Source organism: Medicago truncatula, chromosome 1, assembly GCF_003473485.1.
Source record: "Medicago truncatula cultivar Jemalong A17 chromosome 1, MtrunA17r5.0-ANR, whole genome shotgun sequence".
Lineage (NCBI taxonomy): Eukaryota > Viridiplantae > Streptophyta > Magnoliopsida > Fabales > Fabaceae > Medicago > Medicago truncatula.
Window position 1 is genome coordinate 12,865,683 of NC_053042.1, and position 15,210 is coordinate 12,880,892.

The 15,210-nt window shown below is 30.6% G+C and overlaps 3 protein-coding genes across 4 annotated transcripts; all 3 read right to left on the minus strand.

Moving 5' to 3' along the window:
- Positions 1-3,514: 3,514 nt before the first annotated feature.
- On the minus strand, positions 3,515-5,846 carry LOC120579732 (B3 domain-containing protein REM9). Of its 2 annotated transcripts, none has more exons than XM_039832461.1 (6): positions 5,602-5,846; positions 4,871-4,980; positions 4,538-4,796; positions 4,335-4,421; positions 3,968-4,026; positions 3,515-3,871 (listed from the first exon to the last, which is right to left on the minus strand). In XM_039832461.1, exons 1-6 carry the CDS (start codon positions 5,684-5,686, stop codon positions 3,629-3,631), a joined length of 843 nt encoding a protein of 280 aa, XP_039688395.1. In that variant the 5' UTR covers positions 5,687-5,846; the 3' UTR covers positions 3,515-3,628. The 2 variants fall into 2 exon arrangements, with proteins under 2 accessions (XP_039688395.1, XP_039688377.1); XM_039832443.1 differs by having other exon boundaries at positions 4,335-4,424.
- A 247-nt stretch (positions 5,847-6,093) lies between these two features.
- On the minus strand, positions 6,094-7,116 carry LOC120577998 (uncharacterized). The gene is made up of 2 exons (XM_039830084.1): positions 6,885-7,116; positions 6,094-6,540 (listed from the first exon to the last, which is right to left on the minus strand). Exons 1-2 carry the CDS (start codon positions 6,999-7,001, stop codon positions 6,094-6,096), a joined length of 564 nt encoding a protein of 187 aa, XP_039686018.1. The 5' UTR covers positions 7,002-7,116.
- Positions 7,117-11,926: 4,810 nt separating this feature from the next.
- LOC112418283 (putative B3 domain-containing protein REM4) lies at positions 11,927-14,294 on the minus strand. Its single transcript, XM_024774598.1, has 5 exons — positions 14,199-14,294; positions 13,216-13,603; positions 12,713-12,868; positions 12,245-12,312; positions 11,927-12,160 (listed from the first exon to the last, which is right to left on the minus strand). Exons 1-5 carry the CDS (start codon positions 14,292-14,294, stop codon positions 11,927-11,929), a joined length of 942 nt encoding a protein of 313 aa, XP_024630366.1.
- Positions 14,295-15,210: the final 916 nt, after the last annotated feature.

Sequence of the window (15,210 nt, forward strand, 5' to 3'; positions counted from 1 at the left end):
CGCCCATGGTGAACAGAGGACATCACGCTTGCTTGTGAAGATGAAGATTATGTAAAGGAAAATGGAAAATATAAGTAACGTGATTGACTAGTAAGTCATAATGTCCGTACGATCAATACAAATAATTTTATATAAAAAATAGTCATTTTGGTCCTTAAATATGTAGCGAGTAGTTATAGGTAATCTTCAATGTTTCGAAATTTTAAAATAGTCTTACTTTTGCATTATGTTAATAAAAATAGTTTTTTACGTTAAAATGTTTCGTCAAAATAGTCTCTCAATATACTTACGTATTGTCATATAAATATTTATTTATTGTCAAACTGGTGTCTATATGATTATAGTTAATGTCAGCATTGAATAACTACTATTTTAAGTTATAGACTATTTTAAATAATCAAGTACAAAATTAAGGATTATTTTGAAATTTTGATACATTAAGATTATTATGACTACTCCTTATGCATTCAGGATTGAAATGACTTTTTTATTTTGGTCAAGTAGTCTAGTGGCTAAAGTTCACCTTTTTCAAGGTAAATATTTGCAGTGTTCCACGCTCGAACCCCGACCTCTACATATAATAATGCATGTTCTTGTCAACTGAATTATGCTCACGATGACGGATTGAAATGACTATTACCTCAATGTTATGCTGACATGGATGTTTGGAAATTACTCTAGTTGATGTATAAACCATCTGAAATGTATTTGACGGTTGTACTCAGTAGCGGAGCCAGAAAAAATAGTTTGAATGGGCCGCCAAATTAAACTATAAACAATAATATGTAAACATAAAATTAAAGTAGTAATAAGCATTAAGCATGAAGTTGAAATTGCAAAATTTGACTAAAAAGTTCGGGTTGATGCTTTAAAAAATTAAATTACACAATTTACTAATGCTATAAATTATGAATTATTTTTTTATAATACAACTCTTAATTGGGGAATTTTCAGTTGACAAGACAAATATAAAAGATATTTGAAACCCCAAAAAATTAGAAGGTCTTGAAAGCTTCGCTAACCAACCAAGTATAAGCATGAAAAATAATCACATATGTCACTTTTAGAACCGCCGAAAACCTAAAATACTGTTGAAAAATTGTTTAAAACCTCGCAAAATAGTCCTATGAATTTTAATTTTTTAATTTTTCAGATGGGTCACTACACCAATTAGTGGGGATTTAGATCTGCAGAACACTAAATTCGTAGCAAAATTGTTTAAAATTTCGCAAATTAAACCTACGGTCGTCAATTTTTTAATTTTTTCGGGTGGGCCGTGAAGGGCTCTATCTCTAGTTGTACTCGTTTAATTTGGGGTTGAGTATGTCTTGTCCTGCCATTTAATAAAGTGGTTGCTTATAAAAAAATGATATGATTACTCTGGATTAAGTACTTAGCAAAGGAATTAAAAGTTGATGTTTACAAATTCGTGAGATCGATCCTTATAAATATGCTCTAATCTAACTTTGTAAACTATTTAAAACTAGGCTCCACAATATTTTCTTAATTTAAATGAAAAATTATATTTTTTTTTAATCGCTAAATATTATTGAAACCAATACTCTAGCAAGACGTTTAGGTGGTGAAAAAACTACAAAGATTTTGCATATAGGCGTAATATCCACCAAAAAACACCAAAATACCACCGAATGCAAAGGCGGCGAAACCCCAACAAATGAGAAAACCAATCAAGTGACAAATTGTATATTTTCATACAATCGACACATTCAATTAAAAAAAAAAGACACTCAAGGCTAACGAGGGTGGTGAGTGGTCGTCGGTGCACAAGGCACGACAATGAGCGGCTCTCGACAGCTTCTAGACGAACCGAATCACACCGGAATGAGATGGATCCCGAGGCTGTGCAGGTATGGGACTGCATGATTGAAGGAATACTTATAAGAATTGTTTGGTACTACCTATATCAACAAGATGCATTTTCTTTTTGGTAGCTCATTCCATAAAAACTCCACAGTTAAGTGTGTTTGACTTGAAGTAGTTTTTGGATGGATGACCTACTGGGAAGTTTCCCAGTAAGCATGTTTTGTGGACAAAACATGCTGAAAAACTCGTGTTGATTTGTAAGGTCAATCGACAATGCTTAAAGTCATCTGAGATGTTATAGACCCTCTATTAAAACTTAGTTCTTGAGGAGAATATTTGTAAAACATCAACGTTATGAATTAGTGGTGAAATTATGGGATTTTCGGCTAACTTTCGCTTCAAATGTACTGGGCAAGTTGTGTTTATCCATTGAGAACATACAAAGAGCTAGCAAAAGGAGATCGATAAATTTGATCAAGAACAAAAGGATGGATAAAAGAATTTAGAGCAAATAAAATCACTTAATCTTTTAAATAATCAAGAATTTTCATGTTTAAATTAGTCTTTTAAATCTGTTGTAGAAAAGGGTAAAACGAATGGTTTATGCGAAGAAAAAATGATTGTTGTGATTCTTTCAATGAAATAGCTTTTTAAATTGACTGATTAAGTGATTATACAAATTAGGGGTGGTTTGATAGGATCCGATTTATGTACAAAAAGGAAAACTAGAGTCTAGAAAAAAACTCAAACGTGTACTAAAGAAAGAAAATGATATAACATATATATTTTTTATTTAAGTAGGGGTTGGATATTAGATTTAATTTTTCGTTAGAGGTCCGTAGCATGTGGAGGCCCGACCTAGTTGAGTACCTTACACACCCTCAAGGTCGGGGCCTGGTCTTGGTAATATGTGTCTCATATTGTTTATGACCCTATAAATATCCATAATTCATGAACTAAAATCAAATGGTCTACACAAAGACGCATTTCAACATAAACAATATTAAAGGGACTAAATCAAAATACAAGGACAAAACACTAAAAGAAAAAGAAAAGGTATATTTTTTACCACGACTAGAAAGAAAAGATAAGAAGAATAGAAGATAAAAGCCAAATATGATATGATATACTTACTTGCGTTAAAATATCTGTATCTCATTTTAAAGGAATTCTACTTGGAGAGGAGCACGTAATTTCAAAACAACCAAAACCAGATTCAAATTCATCCATGTCTTGTTTACAGAAGAAGAAAATGATTTTGTGGAATTGATTCATCATTGATGGCCGCTTGGACCCATGAAAACCCCGGTCCCAATTTATTTGGGTATGTTTAAGGTAAACAATGTAACGTTGCCTCTTCATTTAAGGGAGAAATCTTGTTTGTTTAGGTAGTAACACTACTCTCATTTCTTTACAAGGAAGAAAATCTTGTAACTATTTTGACTGGTTTTTGATGAAATATGAATATCAGAAGCAAGTAAGTCATATTGTCTAAGAAATCATCATAAATATTATAAGAGACAAAAACAAACCAAAGGGAGAAAAAAATCATCAAACAATTCCTTTAACTAATAGTAAAAAATATTATATCTGCATTTACTAAAAGATCTTCACGCCTTGTTTCCCAAAAAACATTACCAACAAACAATCATAGAGAAAAAATCCAAAGGCTGACATGATTCTCCTTAGATTCAAATCAAACACAGATGTTTATAGTACCAAAATACAATGCTTAAAATTGTAGAGCAAATATGTGTTCAACTTAACATCTAGTTAGTATCTTAAAGAACAACACAACAAACAACTAATGGGTTCTTCCTATAATTGAAACATCAAACACAAATTTTCTCTCATCGATTAGATTAAAGAGACAAGTATCTCCAATCTCCACTTTGCATTCTTCCATAAATTTTCTCCATCCTTTATTGAACCTCCAGCCATGAACACTCTCATAATAATTGACTTTTACGAACCATGACTTTCTTCCCATTTTCAACTCCACAATATTTTCATTACTTCCTTTTTTCATAAACTCCTTTGGTACACTCTGCAAATACAAACAAAAATATTCTTTATTTATTATGTAGTTCTAACATCTATATATATATATATTAGTATCCATATTTTATGTAATTAATCCTACCGGAGCTTTGTTCTTCACCAAAACCTTCAATGTGTTATGCTTCATCACATCACGACCTTCTGTACATACATAAACACAAAATGGTAGTATCTAATCTAATCTAATATTTGTAATACCCAAAAAAATTAGAGATATTTGATTAGATTTATAGTTAGGTTCTAAGCTAAAAGAAGAAACTGAATACTTAGGTCAATCACTAACTATCAAAAAGTTCAACAACATAAAGAAAAATCATTTCAAATTCACGGATATTTAAAATTATAGATTAAGGATATACAATCAAAAACTTAGTCCAAAAACTCATAAATTATTCATAAGTTTGAAGACCAAATGAAGAAGAAAAACTTTACAATAATTCGAAGAATACCATCAAGAAAATTCTCTTTTGGACGGCTCCCAGAAGACGTTCCTTCAATGTCTTTCTGCTTTACAACATTGTTACCACAAGGGACCCCTTCTTGATAAATGAAATAAAGAAAAAATTAGATGTTGATATCAAACATCAATTAAAAAAATTAAGACATACAAAAAAGCAAATAAAAAAGAAAGAAAAACCTAGTAATCCCTTACCACTTGGTCCATTTCTGGCACGAGTAATAGTAACGGTGAATGAAAAAGGTCTCCGTTGAATCATCTCAAATTTACAAACATCGTCAACTTGCAAATTATATTTTTCCCTAAATATTTTCCAACCACCACCCACACAAGACTTATCTTTGGTATCATAATACCTCAAACTCACTTCCACACTCCTTTCATTACCAACCCTTATTGTTGCAGTTCCTTTAAAATTGTTCAAGTGTTCTCTTGAAAACTTACTTGGTACCCACTGTTTCAAATCATAGTTTATTAGAGATATTAATTAAAGCTTAAATTCATAGATACTTTGTATAGCAAACTTACCAAGAAATAGCCATTGGTGTAAGATTGTGTCATTATAACTACAAAAAAGGGATTCTCATTAACAGTTGGGTATTTTCTAGCCTTCTTCACCATGGCTACTTTCTTACTACCTGCAAAGTTTAGGCATTAACTATTTATTATACATTTGATTTAAAGATTATTTTTAGAAGATTTTCGGAAAACCAATTTTTTTTTTTTTTAGGTTAATAGTGCTTTTCACCCCTGTAATATATGTCACTTTCGATTTTCGCCCCTATAAAATTTTCGGTTTGATTTGCACCCTCGTAAAAATTTTATTTTCCAGAAAACACCACTAATAGGCCATTTTCAAAAAAAAATTTGGTTTTTGAATGGCCTATTAAGGGTGTTTTCTGGAAAATAAAAATTTTACGAGGGTGCAAATCAAACCGAAAAATTTATAGTGGCGAAAACCGGAAATGACATATATTACAGGGGTGAAAAACACTATTAACCCTTTTTTTTTTTTATCATAATTAAAATCACATATTTTTATATAAAATGTATCTACCATAAATGATCTGTAGAGAAAACTAACTAAAACTGCTTCTCAATTTAGGAACTTCAAGACATTTTCAGACAAAAAATTGGAACAAACCATTGAATAAATCTTACGAAGTAATTATTTATTTCTATACAAACAAGCGATTTAATTTTAAAGAAATAGAGTAACAGACAAGCATAAATCTACCAAAAATAGAGAGAAAAATCACCTGAGAATTTTGGTTGGGTAGTGTCAAAATCCATACTCACTTTTCTCTTGCCATTTCTTGTCCTTCGTCGAGCTTGCTTTGGCATTTCATCCTCATATGAACTCTCATCGCTCGATTCATCGCTTTCTTGATCTTCTTCGGTGGCTTCATCATCACTTGATTCACCTTCTTCAGCACCTTCATCAACTGATTTTATATTGGAATAATTTATTTATAAAGTATTGACACCAAACATCACTAACAATAGAAGTAAAACATGTGGTGCACATAACTTACTGCTGGGTTTAAAGTCATACTTATTAAGTTAACATGCTTTCAAGTAATAGGTGAAATTGATAATGCAAATTAACTCATTTTTCATGGTAACATTTAAGGATAACCACAAATTTTGACCTTGAATGAAGCATTTGAACAAATTACTTTCTATCATGCAAATGAATTTGAGATAAATATATAGGAACTTATTCAATACATATTTCATATATATATAAATCAAATGAAGTAGATGAACTTGCCTGACACTTTTTGCTTGGATGCATTCATATTAATTCTTCTCTTGTCAATATTTGTCCCTTCAGGGGCAGTAGAAGTAGTAGCAATATCATTAAGAATCTCAACACAATCATTGTCATCACTCTCTTCTTCTTGTTTACAAATCTTGTTAGAATCTTGGTCATCGTTGCATTTCATACTTGAGTAGTCAATTTCTAATTTACCGTCATCTAATATAATGACATGAAAATCAGACCCTCCTTTGTATTGGAAAACTAAAAGATCACCACATCGAAGCGACCTTGCAAATTTTTTCCAATTCAGAAGCCAAATATCATTACCACGTAGTACCCAATTCATTTTACATTCAGAATCATTTGGAAATTTTAGAGATATTGGATTTGGTACATCTTTCCAAAACTTGTCCACAAAATTTCTCGGAACCATCTGCAAGCATATTTTCAAAAACCACTAAGTTCCAAATAAACAAGGTCTATACTATACACTAACAGATTGATGCAAATTGTGCTGAGACATTATCTATCCACATTTGAAGTCTAGAACAAATACATATTTATGTGTGGAAACAATAAACATAGAGAAATATTGGCATTGACATACCAAAAATTGATTCCTAACAACCAAACAATATAAACCCTTAAACATCTTCATGTTTACCCTTTATAAACCCTCTTTTATTCATTCAATTATTTTTCCTTATTAAAAAGATTATTGACTAAATGATAAAAAAAAAAATGGAAAGAAAGAAGGTGAATAATAATAATGCTTACAAGGTCATGATCTTGCAACTGACGATGTTGAACAGTTAGATAAAAATGCATTCCATGAGCTTCACTTCCACGCCCATAGTGAAGACCGTTGCTGTGTTGTTGTTGTTGAAATGACATTGTTGCTTTGTGTTGTGACTTTATGGGTAGAGAAAGAAAGAAACTCAGAAAAATGAAATGAAGAACTTTAGATGGAGAGAGATAGAGATTAGCTTTGCTTATGTGGTAGAACTTGAAGAAGTTAGAATAGAAAGTACACCAAACCAAAAGATATTAGATTTGAGTTTGACAAGTCTTTCTAGGCATCATGTGACATGTAGAAAATACGAAAATGCAGAAAAAGCCTGTCCAATCCAGCTCTTTATTTTGAAAGGATCCCTTCAAGAAACCGGTTTTATTACAAGTTATTGCCATACCAAGCATAACTGTGTATCTGTGTTATCTGAAAAGTGAAAAGCACTATGATATCATGATCATTTTTTAAGCTGAAAACAGCAGCTACATCATATATAGCCTAGCTTTTTTATTTATTATACCATGATAAATGATGATGAACAAAAGGATGGATACATTTTTTTAGAGAAAATGGAGATTGATTAAATGGTGATGACCAAAGTGAGATGGTTGAAAATCAAATCACTTTAATGTTGAACTAAATTGGGTTTTAGAACAATGTCTCTAAGATTTTTATTATAATAGTGTATCAAAAAAATTGGGTACTCTAATGTGTGTTCAAGTGTGCAAGACTATATAATTAAAGGGAAAGAGAATGTAACAAATCATTCCAAAAGAAGCAAAGGAAACTCTAATACTATTCAACGACATTATCCATTAGAGACAAAAAAAAAACTGATCACAGCTTCTTAAGGACGAATTTGATGCGTTGACACTCTTCAAACAACGGCTCTATCATTTCTCCCCTATATAAAGACCTGTGTAGCTCGAAGAACTTACGAGACTTCCCATAATTTACAAGTGGCAAAACCGCCAAATTCAAAAGCGCACAAACACATAGAAAATTCGTACAAACTTTATCTTTTGGAATTTCTTAGTGTCAAGTTACTTGAATTTTAAGTTTTGCTTACCATTCTCTGAGTACAAAGCGTAAAGACAATCTCATTTATTTGTTAAATTCTTATTATATAAGTCCACTTGCGTGAGGCAAAGAAGTCACAAATTTCTGTGCTTGAGTAGTTGTAATTTTATGTGGTTATAGTTAAAAATCTCTAGGAAGTGCAAGAAGATTATATTAACCTTGGTTTATGAGGTGAACCACGATAGTTGGTTCTGTTGTCTTCCTCTCTCTGACTATCTTAACTGCTTTGTTTTATTCAAACGCTAAGAAAAATACTTTTTAAAAAAAGTCAGCACAATTCAACGTCTTGTATTTTTCTCACCTTCACTTAATTTTTGAAATAACCGATACAATCGTACAACTTCTAATATTTTTATTGGTAGAAGGGGAAATGTGTCCTCGACACAACCACTTCTGGAGAAAAGAAGAAGAAAAAACTTTATTTTTTTCCCCTAAAAGTATACCACTAAGTGTGTTTGGTTTGCAAAATAGTAAGTACTAGACAGAACAGTACAAGATAGAACAGTACAACACAAGGCAGAACAGCACAGGATAAATTTTTTATGGCATTGAGTAATTTTTTGTTTTATACGATTTTTGAGGGACAAAATGCTATTTTGGTATCTTAGACAACTTGTACGTGGGACAAAAAGTTGTGCTGTGGTTTGATGAGGGACAAAAATATGAGTTTTTGTCCTGTCCCTTGCCTCCAGTTTATCCTGTACCCGAAACAGTTTTACAAATCAAACACTGGACAACTAGAGTTGTTCTGTCCTATCATATTGTTTATGTTAGTCATTTTTAATGTATCTCATATTGTTTATGTTAGTCATTTTTAATTTGTTTTGGTCTCTGTAAAAGAGCTTTCATGTTCAAATTAGTCTTTGGTAATATGTATCTCATATTGTTTATGACCCTATATCCATAATTCATGAACTAAAATCAAATAGTCTGCAAATTACACAGACCCATTGTATAATTAAACCTAAGAAAGATAGAAGATATAAGCCAAATAAGATATATTTACTTGCGTTAAAATATTTGTATCTCGTTTTAAAGGAATCCTAGCTTGAGAGGAACACGTAAGTTCAAAACAACCCAAAAACATTACAAATGTAGATGGTTCTAGTAGCAAAATACAAAGCATAATGTAGAGCTAAACATCTAGTACATTGAAATAAAGGAGTGAAACAACTAATTGGATCTATCTATATATGTACTTCTAACATCTTTGTCTATATATCTACATAGTAACCATATTATATGCAATTAATCCTACCGGGTATAGGGAATTCACATAAATCTTGAATGTGTTATGACCTTCTGAATCTGCATAAACACAAAATGATAATATTCATGGATAACCACAAATTTTAACCTTGAATGAAGATTAAAGGGATTTTGATATGGTGGTGCTATGAATGTAGAATATAGAAAGTAAGAAAGATGCTTTATGATTTTTACAGGTTATGTAAAACACCATTATGTTATGGTTACACTTACACTCATTAGTTATTATATATCAGATAATAGATGACATTATGTGCAAGTGTAATGAGACAAGACAATTGATGAATAAATAAAATAAAACAAATAAGAAAGATAAAGAAATGGTTAATTATATAATTCCAGCTCTTTATTTTGAAAGGATCCCTTGAATGAACCGGTTTTAATACAAGTTATTGCCTTAACAAGCATAACTGCTTGTCTCTGTGATCTGAAAAGCACTGTGATGGTAATTTTTTTTAAGGTTTTTCTAAATTACCTTTAAAGAATGGTGGGTAATTTACCATCAACCATGACATGTATATTTTGGAGATGTATGATCTATATCCGTTGCAATTGTTGAAATTTTTTATATATGTCTGTTGTTTGGATTATGTTGATGACGTAGCGTCTATTTCTTGAATATTTATATTATTCGCATGTTTTATCGCTCTAATAGAAGTAGGGCGTTACAAGGTGCAACACAAGGACTTCCCAGAAGGTCACCCATTCCAAGTAGCGTTTGAGTTTATAGCTTATAGCTTCTCACTTTTATTTCCATTTTTACGCTTATTAGTCTAACTAAATTCCATTTTTTACCCTTAATAATTTATTATATTATAAAGTAAAATACATATGTTTTAAATATGAATGCTATTTTTTTTTATGAATGAAAGATCCATTTTTTTCTCAATAGAAAAATATAATTTTTTTACCGTTACGTTTAAGTTTTTTTGTTACAATTGTTACGTTTTTTTGTGCAACTATTTCAATATTTAATGTCACTTTTTTTGCGAAATGACATATTATTTGTGTGATATATCAGAATTGTAGAGAATAAGAACAAGGACAATGATTTTCTCCAACAAAAAAATGAGAACGTTACGTTTACCTTCACCATATTTTTTTTTGTACAAACTATATTTTATTTATTGTTACGTTTAAACTTTTTTACACTTTATATCTATTTTTTTAGGCAAATGAAAATAAATATAAATTAACATTTAGTCATTAAAAATTAATTTAATAATAATATTAAATTAACAATTTAATTTTTAAATACATTAAACATTAATTGATATAAACTTTATAATGAATTAAAAATGTCATTTTATGTAATTTTACATTTATCAGCTGGTTGAACCGCTAATTTTACCAAACACTTCAAGTAGCTTGTCAGCTATCAATTATCACCTATAAACTATTAGCTAATTTATCAGTCATAGCCTTATATACTTGGTAAAGGAGTAAAAGTTGATGTTTAGAAATTTATGATATTGTTCCTTATAAATATACTCTTCTAACTTTGTAAACTATTTAAAATTAGACCCGACAATATTTTCTCACTTTAAATAAAAAAGAAATATGTATACTTTCATAAAATCGGCACATTCAATTCAATAAAAAATAGACCCTCTATTAAATATGGATGTATAGATATATATTAACGTACTTACTTTGTAAAATTATGGGATTTCGGGTAACTTTCGCTTCAAATGATAGTTAATTAACTCAAGATCATTTGGGAAGAATTTGTAACCTGGTGCTAATGTACTGAGCAAGTTGTTTTTATCCATTGAGAACATAGAAAGAGCTGCCAAAAGGAGATCGATGAAATTGATGAAGAACAAGGGGATGGATAAAAGAATTTAGAGCAAATGGAGATTGATTAAATGGTAATGACCAAAGTGAGATGGATGAAAATTAAATCACTTTAATGTTACCAAATTGGGTTTTAGAACAATGTCTCTAGGATTTTGATGACAACAATGTATGAAAAAACATTGAGTATGTGCTCAAGTGTGCATGCATAACGTGTGTTCAAGTGTGTAGGACCATATAATTAAATTTTGACTTCAAAGTCATGTTTTGGTTCTGATACATCAAGCTAGAAACACAAAGGAAAGTATTTTGGTACTCAAAAGAAGTTATGAAGACTTAGAAGATGATCTGAATCAACAAAAAAGTAAAAGCTCTTATTAGAAGATGTATTAAGTTTTGAAGACTCTGATGAAAACAAGTTCTGATGGAATCAGATTCTCAAGGAAGATAATTCTGAAGGACATGAGTCAGCAGTTTGAGAGACTTTGATCAGTTTTTTGTTCTTTGAAGGAACGTCGCTTTCAAGATCTTATCAAATTATTTGTCTTCTTCTAACCACGTGTAGAAACAAACAAAGAACTTCAATGCAAACGATATCATGAGTTTACTCTAGCATAAACCATTCACTTCCAAAATGATGATTACTCTAGATTAAGTACTTAGCAAAGGAGTTAAAAGTCGATGTTTGGAAACTCATGATATCGTTCCTTATAAATATGCTTTTCTAACACTATTTAGAATGCTGATTAGATTCAAATGAAATATGGCTGGTTACAATAGCAAAATACAAAGCATAAAAATGTTCAACTAAACATCTAGTTAGTTTGCACCACAAACATCTACTTAGTACATTGAAATAAAGGAATCAACCAACTAATTGGTTCTATCTAACAATTGAAACTTTAAACACAAATTTGTCCTTATCAATCAGCTCGAAGAGACAAGTATTTCCAAACTTCACTTTGCAATTTTCCACAAAATTTCTCCAACCTTTACCGAATCTACAGCCACGGATACTAGGATAATAATTCACTTTTATGAACCATGATTGTATCCCTATTTTCAACTCCACAAGATTTTCATGACATCCTCTTTTCATAAATTCATTTGGTACATCCTGCAAATAAAAAGATAATATTATTTATATATGTACTTCTAATTAACATCTTTGTCTATACATATACATAGTAATCAATCCTACCGGGTATAGGCAATTGTTCACATAAATCTTGAATGTGTTATGTTTCATCACCTTATGACCTTCTGAATCTGCATAAACACAAAATATTAATTCATGAAACCACAAATTTTAACCTATTTTGCTTGCTTGCATTCATATTAATTTTTCTCTTGTCAAGATTATGATTAGAAGATTTAAGAATCGCAAATATATTTTTTTATCATAATTAAAATCACATATTTTTTCTACCTAAAAAAATATATCACATTTTTATATAAGATGTATCTACCAAAAATGATCTGTAGAGAAAACTAACTAAAACTGCTTCTCAATTTAGGCACTTCATCAAGACATTTTCAGACAAAAAATTGCAACAAACCATTGAATAACTCTTAAAAAGTAATTATTTCTGTAAAAACAAGTGATTTATTTTTTAAAAATAGAGTAACAGACAAGCCTAAATCTACCAAAAAAAGAGAGAAAAATCACCTGAGAATTTTGGTTGGGTGGTGTCAAAATCCATACTCACTTTTCTCTTGCCATTTGTTGTCCTTCGTCGAGCTTGCTTTGGCATTTCATTCTCATATGAACTCTCATCACTCGATTCATCACTTGATTCTTCAGTGGCTTCAGCACCTACATCAACTGATTTTATATTGGAATAATTTATTTATAAAGTATTGACACCAAACATATCACTAACAATAGAAGTAAAACATGTGGTGCACATAACTTACTGCTGGGTTTAAAGTCATACTTATTAAGTTAACATGCTTTCAAGTAATAGGTGAAATTGATAAAGCAAATTAACTCATTTTCATGGTAACAATTAAGGATAACCACAAATTTTGACCTTGAATGAAGCATTTGAACAATTACTTTCACCTCATATACACACGATATTCACAAAAATTTGAGATAAATATAAGAACTTATTAAATACATATTTCATCTATAAATATAAATAAATCAAATGAAGTAGTTGAACTTGCCTGAGACTTTTTGCTTGGTTGCATTCATATTTGTCCCTTGAGTTGCATTCATATTATTTAGAATCTCAACACAATCATCATCACTCTCTTCTTCTTGTTTACAATGTTTGTAAGAATCTTGATGATCGTTGAATCTCATACTTGAATAGTCAATTTCCAATTTACTGTCATCTAATATAATGACATGAAAATCAGACCCTCCTTTGTATTGGAAAACTAAAAGATCGCCGCATCTAAGCGACCGCGCAAATTTTTTCCAATTAAGAAGCCAAATATCATTATCACGTAGTACCCAATTCATTTTGCACTCGGAGTCATTTGGAAATTTTAGAGATATTGGATTTGATACTCCTTTCCAATACTTTTCCACAAAATTTCTTGGAACCATCTGCAATCATATTTTCAAAAACCACTAAGTTCCAAATAAACAAGGTCTACACACTAACAGATTGATGCAAATTGTGGACAAATACAATAAACATAGAGAAATATTGGCATTGACATACCAAAAATTTAGTCCTAACAACCAAACAAATATCCCAACAACACACTGACTTCAAGAAGAAGAAAATACTAAACAGAAAAACAAAACTAAAACATATTCATGTTTACCCTTTATAAGCTCTATTTTATTCATTCTATTATTTTTCCTTTTAAAGGTTATTATCAACAAATTAAGATTATCCCATACTACTTCGTGTTGTCTATTTTATTACTCTTGAACTAGATTATCCCATAATCCACCCTCTTTGAGTTTCAGCTATCCAACATACAATAAACCAACAAGACAAGCTTAGGAATGGAAGTATTGGTAGAGCCACATATTACCAACCTAAACCACAACAAATCTCACAAATTTCACATTCCATTTCACTTAAACCATAAATTCACAGAAAACATCTTCATGTAATTACCCTTTATAAACCCTCTTTTATTCATGCTATAAAAAATGGAAACAATGAATGAATAGAAATAATGCTTACAAGCTCTTGATCTTGCAACTCATGAGGTAGAATTGTTAGGCTGAAATGCATTCCCTTAGCTTCACTTCCACGTCCATAGTGTTGTTGAAAAGACATAGTGATACTTTGCTTGGTTTGAAGATGAAGATTAAGGGATTTTGTTATAGTTTTTGGTGGTGATCGATAATTATGTTTTGTGAGTCGTACTGTCTGTATGTACTATGTAAAATGAATAATATGTCTTGATTTTTACACATTACTTGCTACTGTAACCTAAGCCCCCTAGTTACCCAAAAAAAGATATCTGCACCACTTCTTTATTCATTTCTACAGAAAAATAAGAAAGAAAGAAAAATGGTAAAAACAACATGCACTTTATAGCTAGCATAGCTTTTTTATTTATTACTCATGTATTATTAATATTAATATAAGAAGATTGTATCAGATGATCAAAGCCAAAATTAAATTTTTCACATCACCCTCAAAGTAGGAGTGGACAGGCAAAGACATGACTACCCAAAGCTAAGCTACACACGCTAAAGATAAAGAATTAATAAGGTAAAAAGAAATTATTAAATTATATAATTTCAGCTCATTATTTTGAAAGGATTCCTTGATTAAAGCCTTTTACAAGTTATTGCCGTTAAGAGCATAACTGTCTGTGTTATCTGAAAAGTATTATGATGCTAAAAATTTTAAGCTAAAAACATCATCCACAACACATCATAGCTTAGATTTTTTATTTATTACAAGGGTTAATTATGTTTAAGGTCCCTACAAATAAGCAAGCTTTTAACATTGGTCCTTATTTAAATTTTATTAAATTTTTCATCCCAACATTTTTATCTGTTTGTAAGTTTGATCCTTGCCGTCAAACTGTGCTGACTAGGCTAACATAATGCTGACCCAAACAAGCCACATAGACATTTCAAGTGACATGAGTGTCATGTGGTAAATGACATCATATGTATTTGATCCCCATAAAATTGGCAGCATTTAAGTTTAATTCTTACTTAATTTTAATAGTGTTTTT

Excerpts from the sequence above, each read along its gene's own strand:
- LOC112418283 (XM_024774598.1), bottom strand. The coding sequence starts at position 14,294 with ATGTCTTTTCAACAACACTATGGACGTGGAAGTGAAGCTAAGGGAATG. Across the intron at positions 12,869-13,215 it reads AACCAAGCAAAAAGTCTCAG|TTGATGTAGGTGCTGAAGCC; the intron begins GCAAGTTCAACT and ends ATATAAAATCAG. Across the intron at positions 12,313-12,712 it reads CACCCAACCAAAATTCTCAG|ATTCAGAAGGTCATAAGGTG; the intron begins GTGATTTTTCTC and ends GTGTTTATGCAG.
- LOC120577998 (XM_039830084.1), bottom strand. The coding sequence starts at position 7,001 with ATGTCATTTCAACAACAACAACACAGCAACGGTCTTCACTATGGGCGT. Across the intron at positions 6,541-6,884 it reads AGTTGCAAGATCATGACCTT|ATGGTTCCGAGAAATTTTGT; the intron begins GTAAGCATTATT and ends ATATGCTTGCAG.
- LOC120579732 (XM_039832443.1), bottom strand. The coding sequence starts at position 5,686 with ATGCCAAAGCAAGCTCGACGAAGGACAAGAAATGGCAAGAGAAAAGTG. Across the intron at positions 4,027-4,334 it reads AAAAGAGAATTTTCTTGATG|AAGGTCGTGATGTGATGAAG; the intron begins GTATTCTTCGAA and ends ATGTATGTACAG. Across the intron at positions 3,872-3,967 it reads TGGTGAAGAACAAAGCTCCG|AGTGTACCAAAGGAGTTTAT; the intron begins GTAGGATTAATT and ends TTGTATTTGCAG.